The sequence below is a fragment of the Haemaphysalis longicornis genome, unplaced genomic scaffold (assembly GCF_048455015.1).
Source record: "Haemaphysalis longicornis isolate Haplotype H1 unplaced genomic scaffold, Haemaphysalis longicornis Haplotype H1 scaffold_1, whole genome shotgun sequence".
NCBI classification, from domain to species: Eukaryota; Metazoa; Arthropoda; class Arachnida; order Ixodida; family Ixodidae; genus Haemaphysalis; species Haemaphysalis longicornis.
Window position 1 is genome coordinate 302,104,778 of NW_027526203.1, and position 17,861 is coordinate 302,122,638.

Sequence of the window (17,861 nt, forward strand, 5' to 3'; positions counted from 1 at the left end):
TTTTTTACTCAAAAAAAAAAAAAGATAGAAACATTCAGACTTTCAAATTTTGCACTATAAGACGTCATGAGCACTGCAATAGAGGGAATCCAAAAACAGAGCTTGTGGGGACCATGTGTGCCCCCATGCCGTTCTTTGCGGCACCATTAGGGTTAGTAGCGAATGCTGCTGACGGGGCTGCCGTCCTGACAGCAAGTGTGCACCAAGCGTACGTGCTGCCATGATATGCGAGGCACAGCCTTCCCCTTCCGCCAGCATCCTCCTCCCCTCTGGAGAGCCTTCACTCCAAGCCTACCTGATGAGCACAGCAGGGAGGCTCTCTGTGGGGCTTTTCTGCTCAATGGTCTATGCCGCACAGGCGGACTAGGAACGTCAGTTCCTCAACCCTCAGACAAGACAAGTACCCAATTAGGGGACATACAAGTTGACGGCCATAGAAGGCTTAGCGAACTAGTGGAGGCCCCATATCCCACCCAGGCATGCAACTGCCGCTCCCTTGTATCACGGTACCGTATTTGCACGATTCTAATGCGCTTGACTGTAATGCACGGGTAAGTTCGTGCAGAAAAATTTGAAAAAATAATTTGACACTGACTCTACCGCGCAGATGTAAAGTACATGACACCACGTACCGGAAAGAAGGAGATTTTATTCCATGGATGCAACTGTGGCAGCCAAAAATAAATTGTGCTTCGTAAACTTGGTTATCCAGCTCCTGCTAGAAATGAAACTATAGCGGGGAACATTGAAGCTGTCTGTGATTTCAAGTGCCTTTACTTTCATAATTCTATGCGTGACGGGCTAATTGCAACAGTAGAAAAACATGTAACAGCTGACCACGGTATGCCATTCAAGCTTGAGTGCGCCGAAATTTACTCACGTGGTGTTGACGGATTGTTCTTATTGGACTGAGTTGGATTTTGGGGGGCTTCATGTCCGTATGGCAATGCTGCTGGCCACTTTAAAGCCTATTTCGGTTTTGAGCCCGATTGTAACACGCACACAAAGTTTAAGGCTACCTTTTAGCAAAAAGGGGTGTGCGTTAGAGTAGTGCAAATGCGGTACATTTGGACAGAGCATTAAAGTGTACTTTGTCAAATTTGCCTATGAGAACTTTCTGGTGAGCAGATCGACTACTTAGCGGTGACTGTAGTATATGTTAGTACTCAAGTGACACGACCAAATGAAACTACAAGGCACCACTACAATCACAGCCATGTTTCTTGTTGGTGGCTTTGGTGGTCGGTGGCCGCCATTCGCACATTTCGATGCTATAAGAACAGGCAAGACAGTGGCTGGTGAGTCGCAACTGCTTCATCTATTCTGCTAAATGTCCAGTTTATTTGTTTGCCGTTTGCGTTAAAATTAGTGCCACAGTTATTGGGAAGCAGCAGTCTTTTGAATGAACCAAACTTGCATCTTGTTTTCGTAACCCCTTTAACTCTTTCGTTAACGCACCTATACAAAATAGTTCAATTTGAACGATGCCTCTGGAGCCCCATTTCATAGTGTTCCAGGCGTCTCTGGAACAATTAAAGCTATTTAGAGTTAGCTCAGAAACTGCCCTTTCAAAATCAGTTTTGTTTTAATTTTTGCAACAAAAACGTGATTCTTGACACGCATTTGTATCACCTAGGTGTGGCAAAGGGACGCGGTCATGATGCGTCACTGCTACCGAAAAAGAAGGCGTGCCCGTCGTAATTACTCTGCATCAGCGTTTTGTTTTTGTTATCAGGGAACAAATGGTGAATCAGAAGATGATTTTCAATCATCAGGTTTGCACTCTGACAGTAATAATGCTTGCAATTAGCTGAAAATATAAAGCAGTGCCTGCTTGCAAAGTTACTTTATGATTTTAGGCAGTTTTATTGCCTTTGAGCATTGTTACAAGTCGTGCTGTAGTTCTACTGCCACTTACCAAAGGACCATTCACAAACAGTTTACAACAGTTTCGGTTTCATTTCTGCATCGCGAAATTCATATTTGGCGCTACTACAAGGTTACCCAACTTCAAGCCTAACTGCCATGGTACCTTCAGCGTCCGCCACTGATCCTAAAAAAAAGCATGCTGCTCCTGATTTCACCACACCCTAATCCGATTTCTGTGGTAACTTCCGATGCAAGTCAAGAGATAACACCCAGTCGCCAGATATCAGTTCCGACAAGGAGAGTGCTTCAAACTGGCCTTGCACACCGCCAGCTGTTCGCCAACCAGTTTCGTCTCCATACGAGGGTACTAGTATTTCCAGATGTCTAGTGTTGCTCCTTGGTATAACTGTTTATTCGGACGGAGTCTCCAACAAATTTGGTATTGTTTCTTTTCGAAAATGTTAGGTGGCGCTGCAATGCAGTAGGCTCGTAGTGCTGAACCCTTTCATCATGCAACAGCTACTCAGCGAAAGTTTGTAGGGCAGGATTCTAGCGCATCGCACCTCATTCCTGCAAGCAAGGCTACAATAGTGAGTCGGCAGATGATAACAAACCGCAAGTTTATGCTTTGAGAGATAACTGACAGTAAACGTCTACAAGCATCAACCACCGAGTTTCGTTTTCAACTCCATCGTTCCACAACCATTGCCATTACTGGCAATAGATGCCCCCGGAACAATTTCTCCAAGATCTTCATCGCGCCACACGTGCTCTAATGCCACCGCGTGGAACGGACCTCCCCAGTAAACTCGCTTGCTGGGATAAGGTCTTGCTGCGAAGACTTTGTATTGGTGTAGCCCTCTCTCCCGCTGTGACCCAGCAGTGGCCACCACGCTAACAAGCCCCATTCACAGAGAACTGTCTCTTCTGCACGGCTCCTGCCGAAGAGGCTGACACCGAACACCTGCTCCAGACGTGCCCAGTCCTCCAACCTGGTAGACCGCCTGACCTCCATTGGTGGATATGGGGACCCCATCACTGTCCCCTCCTTGCGCTTCTCCGCAATGCAGGAGTTCACTAATACCTGTCAAGTAGTCTTCATGCCATAAGGCATACTATGGCAATAAAAAAAAGAAAAAAATAACTCCACGCAGATTTTTCCCAGTTGTGTGCTTATCCTGAATACTGTGCTGGCCGTAAAGGCAAAGTCAGTCCCTGACAACATGTTTTTCCATCATGTAGGGACAAATTTCTCCCTCTGATAATGCCAAACCATCAGATTTCTTTCAGGCAATCACCCGGAATTGTGCATTTTGAAACGGCAGTTGGGCTCCAGTACACAGCGCAGGCACCATGCATGTTAACATTTTTTTTTATATCTGACAAACTGTTACGCGCAATTCAACATTTATTCTAGGACGCGTTTTTGAAATGTTTCCCCACAAAATGTATATTCGAAATTTTTTTCTACTATCGGTGGGTTGTTATACACAACTCCTTTTTTATAATTTTCTACGGCAACTTGACAAAAAGTTTGATTTTGAAATTTTTTTTTCCCAACTATGATGTACGACAACATTTAAAAAACTGGTGTTGCTGAAAAGGGCAATAAATCATCTGTATTTTGTGTTGCTGCAATTATTGCCTAACCAATGTGTTTAGCAGAAAAAAAAATGTTTTCTTAGACCCCTAAAAATCGGTAAATTTCCGGCGGTAACGAAAGAGTTAAAGCCAAAATAGAAGTTTGGACAATGATACCAATTTTATCGCAACTTCAAATGAATAACAGAGATGTCAAGGAAAATAGATTAGCCAGTGGCGACTCCCCAGCCACTTTCCGGCAACTTCTCGAAGACATCACAGAATCTTGTTTGCGCGATTGGCGGCCGCTGACCTAAGCCACCACCAAGAAACATGACTGGGCAATTGTAGCAGGGCCTCAAATTCCGGTCCACTTGAATGTAAACATGTCGTTAAAATACTGGTAAAAACGTTTTTAGTACTGGCCCATAGTATGTCACTATGGCACAAAATTTAAAAGTTTCTCAATATTTCTTGCGTTTTTTTCGGTTAAAAAAGTGTCTTTCGTGGAGCTGAGTGAGTTACCGCAGGCTAGTTCGTTCAAACTGAACAAAATTTTATTTTGCCGCCACGGCCCCTAAGGTTTACACAAATATACAAAAGAAAAAACACTCTGCCGTGGAACCCTCATTATACAACTTTCTCAGGACCACGCGAAACCGTCATATGATCGGGGTGTTCAGCAAACTGCCTTAGCACATGGTCTGGCATGCCATGTTTGCTAGACACACATGTAAACTATAACATTTACCACGTAACTTGTGTTCCTGCATAATTTGCAAACACCTATGTTAAATTGCATCTCGAGTAACTTGCGAGCGCCTGCCCTAAATCCCAAGTTCCTAGAAGAAAAGAAAGTTACTCGCACCTTCAGTGTGCGCCAAGGCCATTCTGGTAGCCTGCCAGCCATGCACCATGCGCATGATATGAGCTTGAGAAAGCCGATAGGGCCGAGCATGGCAAGAGTGTGAGGAGGAGGCAAATGGTGTTGGGCTAGTTGGCAGAACATCGTTTCAAAAGGTTGCACTGGGGATTTTTCACAGAAATGGACACAAAAGACATACACTTGGGTGTGAAGATCTTCACGACAAAGTAGTCATTCTGGTGTCTGTATGCAAGTCATTCTGGAGCAGAAGCAGTGACTGCAGATGCAAAAGCCTCTGCGTTTTGTTGTGTACCTTGGGTTGTTTTTATCTCATTACCAAGTGTCAGTGATATTCGTTTGCAAACATTGTGCACAGCAAGGAAAACGAAACCTCAAAAGCTTTTCGCCAATCGTGAAAAAAAAAAAAAAAAAACAAGCGCAGGCAGGTGCCATCGGGGATCCCCTAAGGTAAGCCTAGGGACAAAAAGAAAAAGAAGAAATGATGTGGATCGGCGAGCACTGAATTGAGCAAAGAGGATTGACTGATTGATTGTAGGGTTTAACGCGCCGACGCAACGCAGGCGATGAGGAGCGCCGTAGTGGAGGGCTCCGGATTAATTTTGACCACCTGGGGATCTTTAACGTGCGCCGAAATCTCGTACACACGGGCGTTTTTGCTTTTCGCCTCCATCAGAAAAGCGGCCGCCGCGGCCGGGAATCGAACCCGCGACCTTTGAGCAAAGAGGAGACAGTGCATAGTTGGAGAATGAAAAACGTGGAGTGAGAGAGCCAGGAAAACAGAGGGAAAGGTGAGAACATGGGTGAGAAGGACGCCTGTTTCTAGACCACCGTGGCCTTTCCATGTGCATGAGCCATCATATGAATCAGACCGTGTGTACTCTTGTGTCACATGGCTGGGGTATTTAATGCAATGTTTCTACGGGGGAGTTTACCACAACCTCAGTGATCCATCATAAGAAGTGGGTTGCCGTACAAGAGGGGAAGTATAATCGGGGTTTCGCTGTATACGTATTCATCTCTCTCTCCTTCTCATTCAATCAAAAGAAAAAGAGATTCAGTTCTGTCAACTTTGGAAGTGTGCTTTCTTCATTGTGCTCTTCCAGCAAAGAATGAAGCCACCTTACCAGGACCAGTAGGCACTGACGTCTGGGTTTTGGCATGCTCCGAAGGAAATCCCAGGGCACTCTTCAAAGCAGACATGACAGGAGTCAGTGGGTTGCTCGGCTCAGCTGTCTTCACAACACGGGCAACTTTCCTGCAGCAGATAAGAAGAAAGCATCAATGCTAGCCGTTCACTGTAACAAATTCTATGAGCAGTTTCTGCCTGTCTGAAGCTACTAAATAATTTAGTTACTTTATCACAAGAAAGGCAAAGCGTTGCCAGAATAACACTCTGAGCAAGGCAGCATGCACTGCATACTCTCAGAATAAGGCATGTACCCCTGCTTCTGCATGTCACAACCTGGTTCAACTGTGGAAGGTGCGGTCAAATTACAAGCAAACAAGGAGTTGATTGCCACCACTTACAAAGTCCACAAAGCCACACTTTGTTAGACCGTTTTAAGCTGTTATTTACTGCTCCCCAGATTTCGCCAAATAGGACAATCAAAATTGTTTTAGACATGTAGATGGTATACAGTGCTCTGTCAGCAAAATCACCTGTATGAGCCATTATACAAGCTTCAACTTTAACTCTGCACTACAATGGTTGGACTAAATTTTACCACCAGAAAAAATGGCCATAAAAAGGGATACAGTGGAGGCAACCTTAGTGCTTGTGTTAGCTTCAATGATGCGCTTGCCACCTTATAATTATGTACATCTTTCTTGCACCACAACCATGCATTTTACTGAACATCTGTTCATGAGTCTCATACATCATAACTAGATTGATTACAATTACATATCTTCAAAAATATGACTCTATATAATGAGCCCAGTTGCTGAGGTTGGAGCAAATAGAAGCGTTCGAATTTTCCACGAGCAGTGCTGTAAAGATCTGTTACAATAGAATAAATACGTACACAAGTCTTCAACTAAGTTCATGTTCTGCGACAGTGAAGAACAGCGATTGTACCCTAACTGTTAGCCGTCAAGCGCCACCAACATAGCTTGAAAAGCAGATTTTCTTGTTTTCCATAATAAACCGAGTTACACTTACACTGTAACTTTGATGACTTCTAGGCCCCACGGAAGAATTGTTTCGTTCAACTTGGTCTGTAACACAATGGAACCGAAGGGGACAAAATGCAAGCAGTCACGTACTGTTTAGCACACAGCAATTAGGCATACACACTCCCCATGCTTATCTTAAAGAACCACTAAAGGTGGAACTACTTTGGAGTTTAACTGAGAGGCAGCAGCTTTTGCAACTCTCGTGGCTCATGCTCGACGTCATACGATGCTTGTGGTTTGTTTAGAAATGAATATTTACAGCTGGCATTTCACTTTCCTGTTTCCCACCTAATTTTTCATCCTGCAAAACAGCAAGGTGCTGACCACCGCCAAGCAAACACTCAACGAGCACGAAAAACCTGTCCACCGTTCATGCTTTCTAACCCTTCCCCTTCAAGCGTCTTGGCAAAGTGGGTCACAGCTTGGGTATGGGGGCTTGGGGTACGTGTGCAGTAACCATCTTGACTTTGCCTCCAAGTGCATTCTTGGCACCTTCTGGTGAGTCGATCGAACCCTCTGCAGCGTCCTTGTGACGGCCTCGGTTTTCGTGCTCTAGCTGGCTGGATGGGCCTTACAGCCTCTTCATGGCCGCAACCTCCATAATTGAAGTTTGCGTCGAAACTGGCATGAGTGTTACTATAATGAGGTGATCTTTCTATAGGAGCAAAGTTGAATGTGGTCTACAGGGTCCAAGTCTTTAATGCTTTTCTAGCCTTGGGCAATAAGTCATCCATGGCAGTGGCTTACCAGCCAAGACCAGAAAGCATCCTAAAAGCTCTGTTAAAGTGGTGTGCTGCATGGCAGTGGTTGCAGGTTCAGTGCCTGACTGCACCGACTGCTTCATATAAGAACAGCTTATTTTCATCGAAATCAAGCATTCACTCAAAGGTTCACTCTCTCAAATAGTAATTTATCAATGCTTCGGTTATGATCGAAACAGAAGTCAGAGTTAAATGCAGATGACCATTCATTTACACACAGAATCATCCCATTGATATCTTCCTTTTCATTGCAAACAAGATCAAGGATTGTGTTATGGTATGCACTCTAAATTTATGTCTACTTAATGAAATGATGATAAAATTTCTACAATATTTTTTAGTGTACCTGTTATGTCAATACACATACTGTAAATCACTTTTTTTTTCCGTGAGCTTAATATTTTACATAAGGAGACAGAATAAGGAGACAGAATCTCTAGCAGGCACTAAATTTTGCGATGACGGAAGTGGCCTGTGGCAAATTTCATAGACATGCCATTGTCAGATTATGTTCTGCTTGATTTTCATGAGTGGGAGCATATACGCACCATAAATGATGTTTACCAGCTACAACTTCTGCTGTGGTGGGGGATGTCACCGTGAGCAGTAAACATGCCAGTCATCGCATGGCTGTTGTCAACTGCCTGCCGCAACTATCTCTAGCTTTTAACTAAACACAGGGTGCATTTATGATGTCACCCAGCCCAATGTGGCAGTGGGGCGAACTGCTGCTCTCCCGCCAGCCAACGCTCCTCCTCGCCCATACCAGATAAAAAGGTGGTAGGTGCACTTACTCGCCCAAATAAGACGCTGCTCAAATCGTTCATGTTGCCGCACCCATGTCGAGACAGAGCCATTAGCCTCGAGATCACATGTCGAGGCTTGGACCTTCATAGTCCTACCTCAATAGAGGCTGTATGTAGACTAACGTACCTCCTCGCACTTGTAGCCACCGGTCACGAAGACACGTTAGTATGTCTATTGTCACTACCTTGCCTCTTCCACGCAATCATTATGTAATTGATCACCTGTATTACTTGGCTAATAAAGCCCCTGTTCTCCTCTGCCCTTTGTAGTCTGTCTTGTCCCTGAACCCGTCGTGGCGTCCCCATGATAGCCCAAACTCTTAGTGGATTTTGGGGAATGCTGTTGCCTATCGTAGCTAGCTAGCCGGGGTTCAAGCACTCTGTAGCAAAAACCGTTGTTCCCACATTGACACCCAAAGTGTTAAGAAGAAAAGAAGGAAATAAACCTATTTCTCCAAACACCCTTAGTCCAGGGTGCCTTCTTTGGAAGCTGTGACCCCCTTACGTCCACAGTTTAAGAGGATGTGGGAACTGCATTTTAAAAGGACACTAAAGTGTAAAAACCAATAGCCCTATATCGACAGATTATACTGCTGTGAGTGCAGACACCACTCGCAGAAGCAGCAGTTGCTTATTGATGCCCAAAATCCAAAAGAATGACAGAAGCTGTCACTGTCCCACACGTTTTTCCACACTGCGATTTGTGACGTCACAAATTGTGAATGGTGAACCATGATTGATGGGGCTGAAAAAGCATTTTTGTGGAGAAGAACAGCCAAAAACAACAAAAACAGCCAGGTAGGGTCGCCTAAATGTAGAATAAATGCAACTAGAAAATTCAGCTCACCACGTGTTTAAAAAGACTTCTACCTCAGCTAGTAATAATTATACAACGGACTACCTTAGCACAAGCAGCACGCTTTGTTTAATACAATCTTTGATTTTGGCGAAATCTTCCACCTCTGTGTACAAGTATTGTAAGAAGATTTACGACGGTAAACACGAGAGCTAGAGAGCTCCTGTACCTTCTTACTACCAGCATGACAGCCAGCCACAAAAAATAAAAATTAGCACCCTGGATGCTCATTGCTGACAGGCATTGGTATTTTCTCCCCATTCTCCCAGTTGGCAATACCACACCTTGGTTACCTTGGAGGCTAAGGTTACCTTGGAGGCTAACTGCACTCAAAATTTCAACCTCTCGAAAATGTAATTTTCATATAGTCTGCCTAAAAATACTGCAAGATACAGCTGAAATACGCGTATCCACGGCGCAAACGACCATATAAAATCGGAGATCCTGAAACCGAAATTGTGAAGAGTGCGGCCATTACGGCAGGCTGAAGTGAAGCTCCAGCCGGCTTAGCCGGCGAGTGGGCGACTGCAGGCGGCTGGCCGGATAGTGTGAACCTGTGCACAATGGTTCGCTCTCGCCACAGTCTTAGGAGAAGCACGCCCACCGGAGCTCAACCGGTTCTCCTGGCTGCTCGTAGGAAAAAGCACAGGGCCGGCCGCAGTTTCCCTTCCGCTTCATGGCTGTTTGCACGTTCCGGTGGTAGGTGCAGCGTCGCCTGCAGTGGAGCTATTTTACACGCCTCTAACTAAATAACACATTTCACGGGGCTACCAGTCATGTCCCAGTTGGTTTGGTGGTATGTACTGTACGTCCAGAGTAAATCTGGTCGAGGTGAAATTTGAGCGCAGTTGGCCTTTAATGGCTGCTTGTTTGGCTCCTCCTCAGGCCCTTGCGACATGCTCTTTCATGCCACAAAACAAGAAGAATGCAGAGAGAACACCTAGACTTCGCGAGATTCTTTTAGGACTGGAAAAAAAGGGTCAATACAGTACAACGCGCGGCGATGCGGAAGAGAAAAGTAGACTTTAATTATTTATGCCCTAACAATTAAACCACCGCTTGTCGTAAAAAGATGAAACAAAGCCAACAGAGCTATGAAAGGTAAATGAACGACCTTTCAGTTAAAACAAGGTGTTGTTCGGCCCTCAAGTGTCCCTCCTTGGATAAAAATCGAGGGGGCAGCAGTTAGCGACACCCACTTAACTAACCCCTTATGTAGCGACAAACTATGAACAGTGCCCGAAATAACCGCCCATGCTTTCATTGCACACCATTTGTGGTCAACCCACGGGCATCACTGGGCCCCAGCAGTGGGGCGTAAGCTCTTCCTCTCCATGTGCACCCAGAGGGAAGAGAAGGAGGGGGGCGCACCAGGAGAGTGGCCTCGATGGCCTCCCGGCGCCGGTCTAGGTCGTCCTGGTCGCTGCAGCCCAGCAGGGAGGCCAGGCACTGCTGGCACAGGGCCCCCACGGTGGCGTCCACCTCCTTGACCCGGGTCACGTAGCGCACACTGTGCACCACCTGCCAGTGCAGCTCAGCACCCACCTCGATGATGGCCCCGTCGCCCGTCAGCACCTCGCGCGTGGGCACCTCGAACACCTTGGGCTTCAGGTCCACCTTCATGTACGAGTCGATCACGGGGAACACCAGCACCAGGCCTGCGCCCACACACACACGCTGCGCACCAAGGGACAGTCGCGCTGGTCATGGCACTAGCGGCCAAATCGGTGACTCGCAAGATTTTTAACCCAATGAATAACTGCTTGCAAGGCTTCAATTGTGGACATGGCTGTGAGCTGTGGCCATATAAATAGAACTGTGGCCATATAAAATTTAACTTTATTGAACAGCATTAACCCTCGGTACATGGAAGGCCACAATCTGGGATTCGAAAATTTGTGCCCACAAGTGAAACATAGTGCCTTCTAGACAGTTTTGCTTGGCAAAACTCTTTTTTTTTTTTCTCTCGGTGCAACAGGCTTGGCTGGCAAATCAGCTCCACACTCCATGTTTGCAATGCATTCAAAACGGCAGCCCTCGTCTGCCACTCTGGATGTGGATAGGCTTTAAGTGGAGGGACGGGGGGAAAGGGGGGGGTAGAACCAAGAATCCGGACCCTGCCATCAAATGAAGAAGTGCTAATACATACCTCTGCTTCAGAAACAAGTGTGACATCTTGGAAATGGGCATGGTGGAACAAAACTGAATCAGACAACATTCCACACCATTGGCGTACGTACCGCAGTGCCAATGCGGGATATGCTGCTGTTTGCAAAAGAATGTGATAATGAAAAGTGTGTAATTTTGTAATTGATATCAAGGATCTCATTTCCGTTTCCTGGTCTACAGTTGTAGTAACGAAGCTTTCCTAGTCCTGCTGGCCTTCTCAAAGGATTTGCCCTACAGTCTAAAAATGTCCACCCATACAACCTGTGGTGCTAATAATTTAAGGCCAGCAAAAGGAACAGGCCTGGTGCACACAACACATCCTGCTTCATTGTACCCGCACAGCGGTGCACTACGAGAGAGCTCAGCAGTACCATTCCACGGAATTTTGTGGGAAGGTTTCGGGCTTAGCAAGGTCAAAATAGATTCAGAGACTGAAAATTGGCCCAAGTCAGAAATGTGGAAGTGACAACACTGTAGCTCGGGATGGGCTCATCTGCATATGGAATGTGCAGAGTGCGTTCACTTTGTAGACAAATGAACGAAATGTGTGAAAAATTTAAGCGAATGAAGGAATTTGTTCCCACTGCTCATTTCCACAGTAATGGCTAAAATTACCAGCAATGGAGATGCAGACAAAGAAAGGGATAAGGCTTTGCTGAGCAGGCTACATGGAAGAGAGTATACAAGTTTTCAGGGAAATTTTGGAAGAATTGCGATCCGAAATGGGGCCAGGGATGAGGATGAAACTACAGAGTGAGGTGTAGGACCCTTCAAGAGACGACTGCTGTGAATGTGGCCACCGTGGATAAGATGCAAAACAGGTTGGTAGAAAATTTTCATGCGAAGTAGACAAGGGGTCACAGACAGCTATGCCATGAGCAGCAACACTTTGCAGAGCAAGACTGAAGAGGAACAACTCTACTAGAATCATACCGTTTTCTTTCCTGACACAAAATGTTTGTTTCCTTTACAAGCTTAATGGTGGCTCAAAGGCCAAGAGCAAGGGGGCCCACACTGACCACAAAACTTTCAGAACCACCTTCACGTAGCACATGATGAAAATGCAGATGCAATGTTGCGATGTGCCTGGTGTACACTTAGTTTGATAACAGCGCTAAGACCGGACAAAGAGGAGGCGACACGAGACTGTGCGCTGGACACGAGACTGGGCGAGACCAACAAGCCCGCATTAACACCGTTTTTCAGTTCACGCCTGGTGTAAATCGTGTTTGGTCACAACTTGGGATATGAGCAGGAAGGGAGGTTTTTTCATTGTAATTATGCCCCATCAACTTGCCCAAACTTCCACAGAGGTTGCAATCATTGCCTTTTGTATGTATTTATCTCCGTTATTTTCTGTCAATAGGTCTCCCGTGATTACCGCTTCCCGGGCCCCGATCCGGTGCTCGATTTTCCTAGGCATTTTCATGGGACCTCTGGTACTGAAGCCAGACCTCAGACTACCCGCAGACTGGTAAGTCGGGGATGGCAATGCTCGAATTTTTAGAGCTTAAGGCGTTTGTAAAAGCAAGACTAATGAATTATGTTTTCTCGCAACGACAGGTGCGAGCAGGAAGCAAGGTATTAGCGCTGTTTTCATTTTAATTATGCACTTTCCCAAGAAAGCAGCGAAAGAGGTTGCACTATGTGGGCGTCTACGCGTTATTTTCAACACGCTGCGTTTCTATCGACCACAGAGTTTTTATATACAAAACTAATGAATTACCTGGGCCTTGGACAGGCTGCAGCTTCCCGAGACGAAAGACGGCGATCCTCTCCAGAGACGGCACTCTCTGCGTGACGTACGAGGGCACCGTTAAAGCGAACACGTAATCTCAATGTCCAAAAGTAAGTACCTTTATGCAGACCCAGCATGTCACGGGAAATGTAAAGACGAGGAACAAATAACAAAAAAAGGTGACGATCGTTCTGATGATGGTCGATTGCCACGGTTCGGGTTCGCAATCTGAAACGGTATGCCAAACCGTCGCTTGCAGCGCGTTCGTGTCTCAGGTCTCGCCCCAAAGTAGCCTAAAACAGTACAGAGCCGCGAGTAGTATGATAAACACGAATAAAAAGCTTACCTGAAAGGTCAACCACAACCTGACGTTTGTTGTAGTTGAATATCGTCTTATACTTCTCGGGTTTCTTCAGCGCCGTCATATGATGAATAGAGGAATAGTCGAACGCTGAGGTGTAGTCAAATACAAAGTCTGGGGTGTCATAACTATCCCTATACTGAGGGAGTGTACTATCCATGACATTGGCTGCACTGTGAAACTTCAGGCAGGATGCTAGTAGGCACACAACACAACAAGACAGCTGTGCTACGCACGCAGCGTAGCCGTAGCAGCGCCAGCAGTAGCACCGACACTGCCGACACTAGCGGCGAAACGCATGGGCCAGCCGCGCGGCGGCACCACTGGGCGTGGGCGGCTAGGGAACTTTCGGGCGGCCGTTTCAGTGGTTGCTCGTAGCAGACGACAAGGCTGACGCGTTTCCTGCCCGTGCTTGCTTGATCCAACGTTGGCTTGGTCGGTGTAATTCCCGCCTTTCACTGCACCCGCGGCTGCCTAGAGAACGTACATGTCAAATAATCGTTGCTTCCCCCGCTGCTGCTGATAAACAGCAACAGCGGGGAAGCAACGAAGCTGCTAAACAAAGTTAACGATAAAATTAAGGGTGTTTCGACAACGCGCATTATCGCGCCTGCAGACATAATTTCATGGAGGAAAGAAAAGGTTCAACCTCAGCTAGCAATAATTACACAACGTATTCTTTCCTCCATGGATAATTTCCTCTCAGTTGTAAGGACCGCGGGAGGGGGTAAACGCCATATGGTTTTGCATCAGAAACTATATGCGTGCAACAGACGTGCGCTGTTTGAGACCGCAAGTGTGCCGCCGTAGGTGCGTTCGCAGCGGTGAGCCTGCATAAAGTTTATTTTTGTTTTGACCATCGAAATATCACGACGCGAGATATTTATTTTTGCCTCAATATATATGTGTGTACATCAGGTGCGATTATTGACTTTGCTCTTCTTGAAGTCGCTTGAACTTATAAACCCATTGGACCACAGATATCCGTAGGACGTCCGTTTTACAGCTTAACGTCCAAGTCCCGCGTTCGACGTCTGGCGGACGTACTTCGGATGTATTTTTCTGGGAAACGTGAACGTCCGTTCAATTTCGTCCGACGGACGTCCGAGCTACGTTTGTGCATGGACGTTTACTGTGGTCCCATCAATAAAGTCCGCTGGACGCCCATCGTACGTCTGCATGGTTGAAGCAAATATTCCGCAATCATGTTAATAACTTATCGTCATTAGCCCCGAGTTAATTATGTTGTCTATATTCTTGCTTCCTGCAGCGGGAGGCAAACAATTTGTCAGCTCTGAAATTATCGCGCACAAAACATTCGATGCGGGCTGAACGAGTCAACTTGATATGTTCGAATTAAAAAAGGACAGCAGATCTCGTAAAGTTTCATAAAAACAGTTGCGTTGATATACAATGTTGTATTGTTTTATTTGCTGCTAATTAGGCTAAAATGTATTATTTTTGTAACTACATTTTGTTTGCCTTTTGTGCGATGCAAAGCCAACACGGTGACAAGCCACGTCAAGCCGATAGCCATTCGCGTATGTGTGCAAGTTGCGAAGCGCCAACTAGCTTCCCTCCTGCTTTCTTGATTCTTCTAGACATCTTCTTGCGTCCTCAACGAAAGGTAAGACGTTTTTATAAGTGCCGGTGAGTGGGGAGGTGGCGGGAAATCGTCTTTAGCTTTCCGTGTACTGCAAACGCCGTACGCTGTGCCGAAGTTAGGCATAACTGGCTTAGCGCGTTTTGAATGACAGTGCCAACGCGCGCAGGGAATCACCTTTCGTTACCGTGTTTGCGTTACCGTTTACCGTGTTACCGGAAGCCGCTGACGACGCTGAAGCCTCTGCTGATAAGTTACCGTTCGCGGTAACTCTAGCTGGCGTTGTGCACTCACACGGTAAACGGTAACGTGCCTGATGGTGGAGCCTGTGCCGGTAAGTTACCGTTGCGGAGATGCGTTATGCATTGGCCTTGAGGTGAAATGTAGGCACGGTGTTGCGAAACGTGTAAAAAGCCGTACGGTGCGTTTTAGGTGGGTGATTTCACGACCCCAGAAGTTGATTGATTTGATTGATTGATTGATTGAGGGGTTTAACGCGCCGACGCAACGCAGGCGATGAGGCGCGCCGTAGTGGAGGGCTCCGGATTAATTTTGATTACCTGGGGATCTTTATCGTGCGCCGAAATCTCGTACACACGGGCGTTTTTGCTTTTCGCCTCCATCAGAAAAGCGGCCGCCGCGGCCGGGAATCGAACCCGCGACCTACGACCCCAGAAGTGAGGACGCGGCCGTAGTGTTTACGCCGAGGTGCCCTATAGTGTGGCTTATGCCGGCGAACGCGGCGAAGTAAATGCGTTTTGCTGACGTGAGCATGAAGCGTGTACTAATATATTAACCGTGCTTGCTGTATGCGCTTGTAGACGCACGTATCCGTCAATACCCGCCGCGGTGGTTCGGTGGCTAGGGCGTAGTGCTGCTGAGCCCAAGGACGCGGGTTCGATTTTCGGCCGCGGCGGCCGCTTTTGTGATGTAGGCGAAAAGAGAAAGCGCCCGTGTGTGCGACATTTAGGCGCACGTTAAAGATATCCAGGCGGTCAAAATTAATCCCGCGGCCTCCACTACGGCGCGCACACCTCATAATTGATAGATGCCGTCAAAGCGCGTTGGTGAAAACGTATGTTTATATTGTAGAATATTCGGCGGCATAGAACAGATTTGCTCGATGCAACCGAGGTATGCAGTTTTTCTTTTTTTAAATTAGGCTAGGCATTTGTTCTGCAGTACCCTATCCGCAAATTGCTTATGCTAGTGCGCAAGACAGTGCAGCTTGTCAGTGAGATCGAGGGAATCTAGCGAATCACTGCGAATCCTACCAGTTTCAGCTATCATTTGGCTTTGTACAGGTTTTCAAGAGTCAAAAATTTAGTTCGCCATGAAGTGATGACAGAAGCATGTTCCGACATAAAACCACAACAGTTAAGAATCCCCAATGCCACGTAAAATTTTTTTGAAGGGTGTAGTCAAAAGTACTTCAACATCATTGGTATTTGTTGACATGCCACTACATTAGCTGTAGAGTCGAGCCAACCAAAATAGTTCAAAAGCAGCCTAAAATTCTTTTTGTGTGTCTAATAATGTAGCCGTATATAGGACAAAAACATGAAATTGTTGCTTTTGGTTTTGCAGGTGCTGACCGAGGAGTTGGGGAAAATTTTGAGCCAAGATGTTCCTGGCATGAAGCACGATGGGCACGTGAAATGTTGTACTTACATTGGAGGTTGTAAAGCGTTAAATAAAGAATTTTCAAGCTTTGCGACTTCATTTCATCTAGTTTGCATACTTTGCAACATGTAATCTGCAGTGTGCTAGATCTATTTCATTCAGCATATTTGTTTTCAGCAGCCTGTTTAACTGTTCAATACTTCACTTTTTCAAGCTAACTGTTTGTTCTTTAGCGTGCATTGCTGGAAGTTTTGTCTTAGAAATTTAATGGAAATATCCCAAACATACTCAGTATAGATTCATAAAGCTTAGTAGTGTAGGTTTCGGTTTTCTATAATAAACTTGAGAATCTGTACTTGCTGTAAATTTCAGCGCTTTATTGATAACATGTCTTGAAGCACTACTCCAGCTTTAAGAATACTCGATACAAAAGCCCCTTCTGTAGCTTGTTTTGACAAAACCTTAATTATAAATGCTTGTACCACGCACTGTGTGGGCCGACAACTCCACACCCTATTCATATTTTTCTTGGCAAGAGTGGGAGCAGTGATGTTTGCGGTAGCATAACACAGTGGAAAGTTGCGAGCTTATTATTGTAACCGATTTTCAATACGGAACCATGTGTACACTGTGGGCTGTCATGTTGAAGCATCCTGTTCACCGAGTTTGTAACTGCCTGCCTACTACAACTTATTCATATTTATGCTGACACAAAGCCCGGAGTGTATGCATAGTCCTTATTGAAAAGTCGTGATGATAAGCTTGCAACGTCCCACTGTATTTTACTTCTGTAACATCACTGTTCGCGCTCTTCGCAAGAGAAATATGAATAGGGTGTGGGGTTGTCTGTCCACAGAGTGCATGGGGCAAGCATTTATAATTAGGGTTTTGCCAAAACAAGCTACAGAAGAGGCTTTTGTATCAAGTATTCTTAAAGCTGGAGTAGTGCTTCAAGGCATGTTATCAACAAAGCACTGAAGTTTACAGCGAGTACAGGTTCTCCCTGATTCGAAAAATTTAGGACTAGAAGCGGACGTCCGGCGGACATCCAATATCCGCATTTTGTTATCCCCTGGACGTCCCCTGTACATCTCGGTTTGGAAATGTCCGATTTTGAACATCCGCCGGATGTCGGGAAATCCGGCTAGGACGTCTGTCGGACGTTCGTAGGATGAGCAATTCCTTTGCATCGGACCATCCCACGGACGTCCCTAAAACGTCCGCTGGCTTTCTGCGGATGTCTAAAGGACGTCCAAATGTCCGACACCGGATGTCCAGCGGATGTTCGATGGACGTCTGTGGTCCACTGGGAAGGATCGATGCATCATATCCTCGATAGAATATATGCCGCAACATGCAGTGACAAGCGTAAGAATGTCGCCAAAATTAAAATACAAGCATGAATACACAAATTTGGGCCCGCAGGGCTCAAC

The 17,861-nt window shown here is 46.1% G+C and overlaps 1 protein-coding gene across 1 annotated transcript in view; it reads right to left on the reverse strand.

Moving 5' to 3' along the window:
• LOC144149417 (stomatin-like protein 1) overlaps window positions 1–13,505 on the reverse strand; it is a 28,043-nt gene extending 14,538 nt beyond the window's left edge. The window contains exons 1-6 of the mRNA XM_077680981.1: window positions 13,188–13,505; window positions 12,960–13,069; window positions 12,830–12,896; window positions 10,306–10,592; window positions 6,498–6,553; window positions 5,461–5,591 (exon numbers count right to left, since the gene is read on the reverse strand). Of these exons, the coding sequence (XP_077537107.1) occupies window positions 5,461–5,591; window positions 6,498–6,553; window positions 10,306–10,592; window positions 12,830–12,896; window positions 12,960–13,069; window positions 13,188–13,362 (826 nt within the window). The 5' untranslated portion in view covers window positions 13,363–13,505. The remainder of the gene's footprint in view (window positions 1–5,460; window positions 5,592–6,497; window positions 6,554–10,305; window positions 10,593–12,829; window positions 12,897–12,959; window positions 13,070–13,187) is intronic.
• Window positions 13,506–17,861: the final 4,356 nt, after the last annotated feature.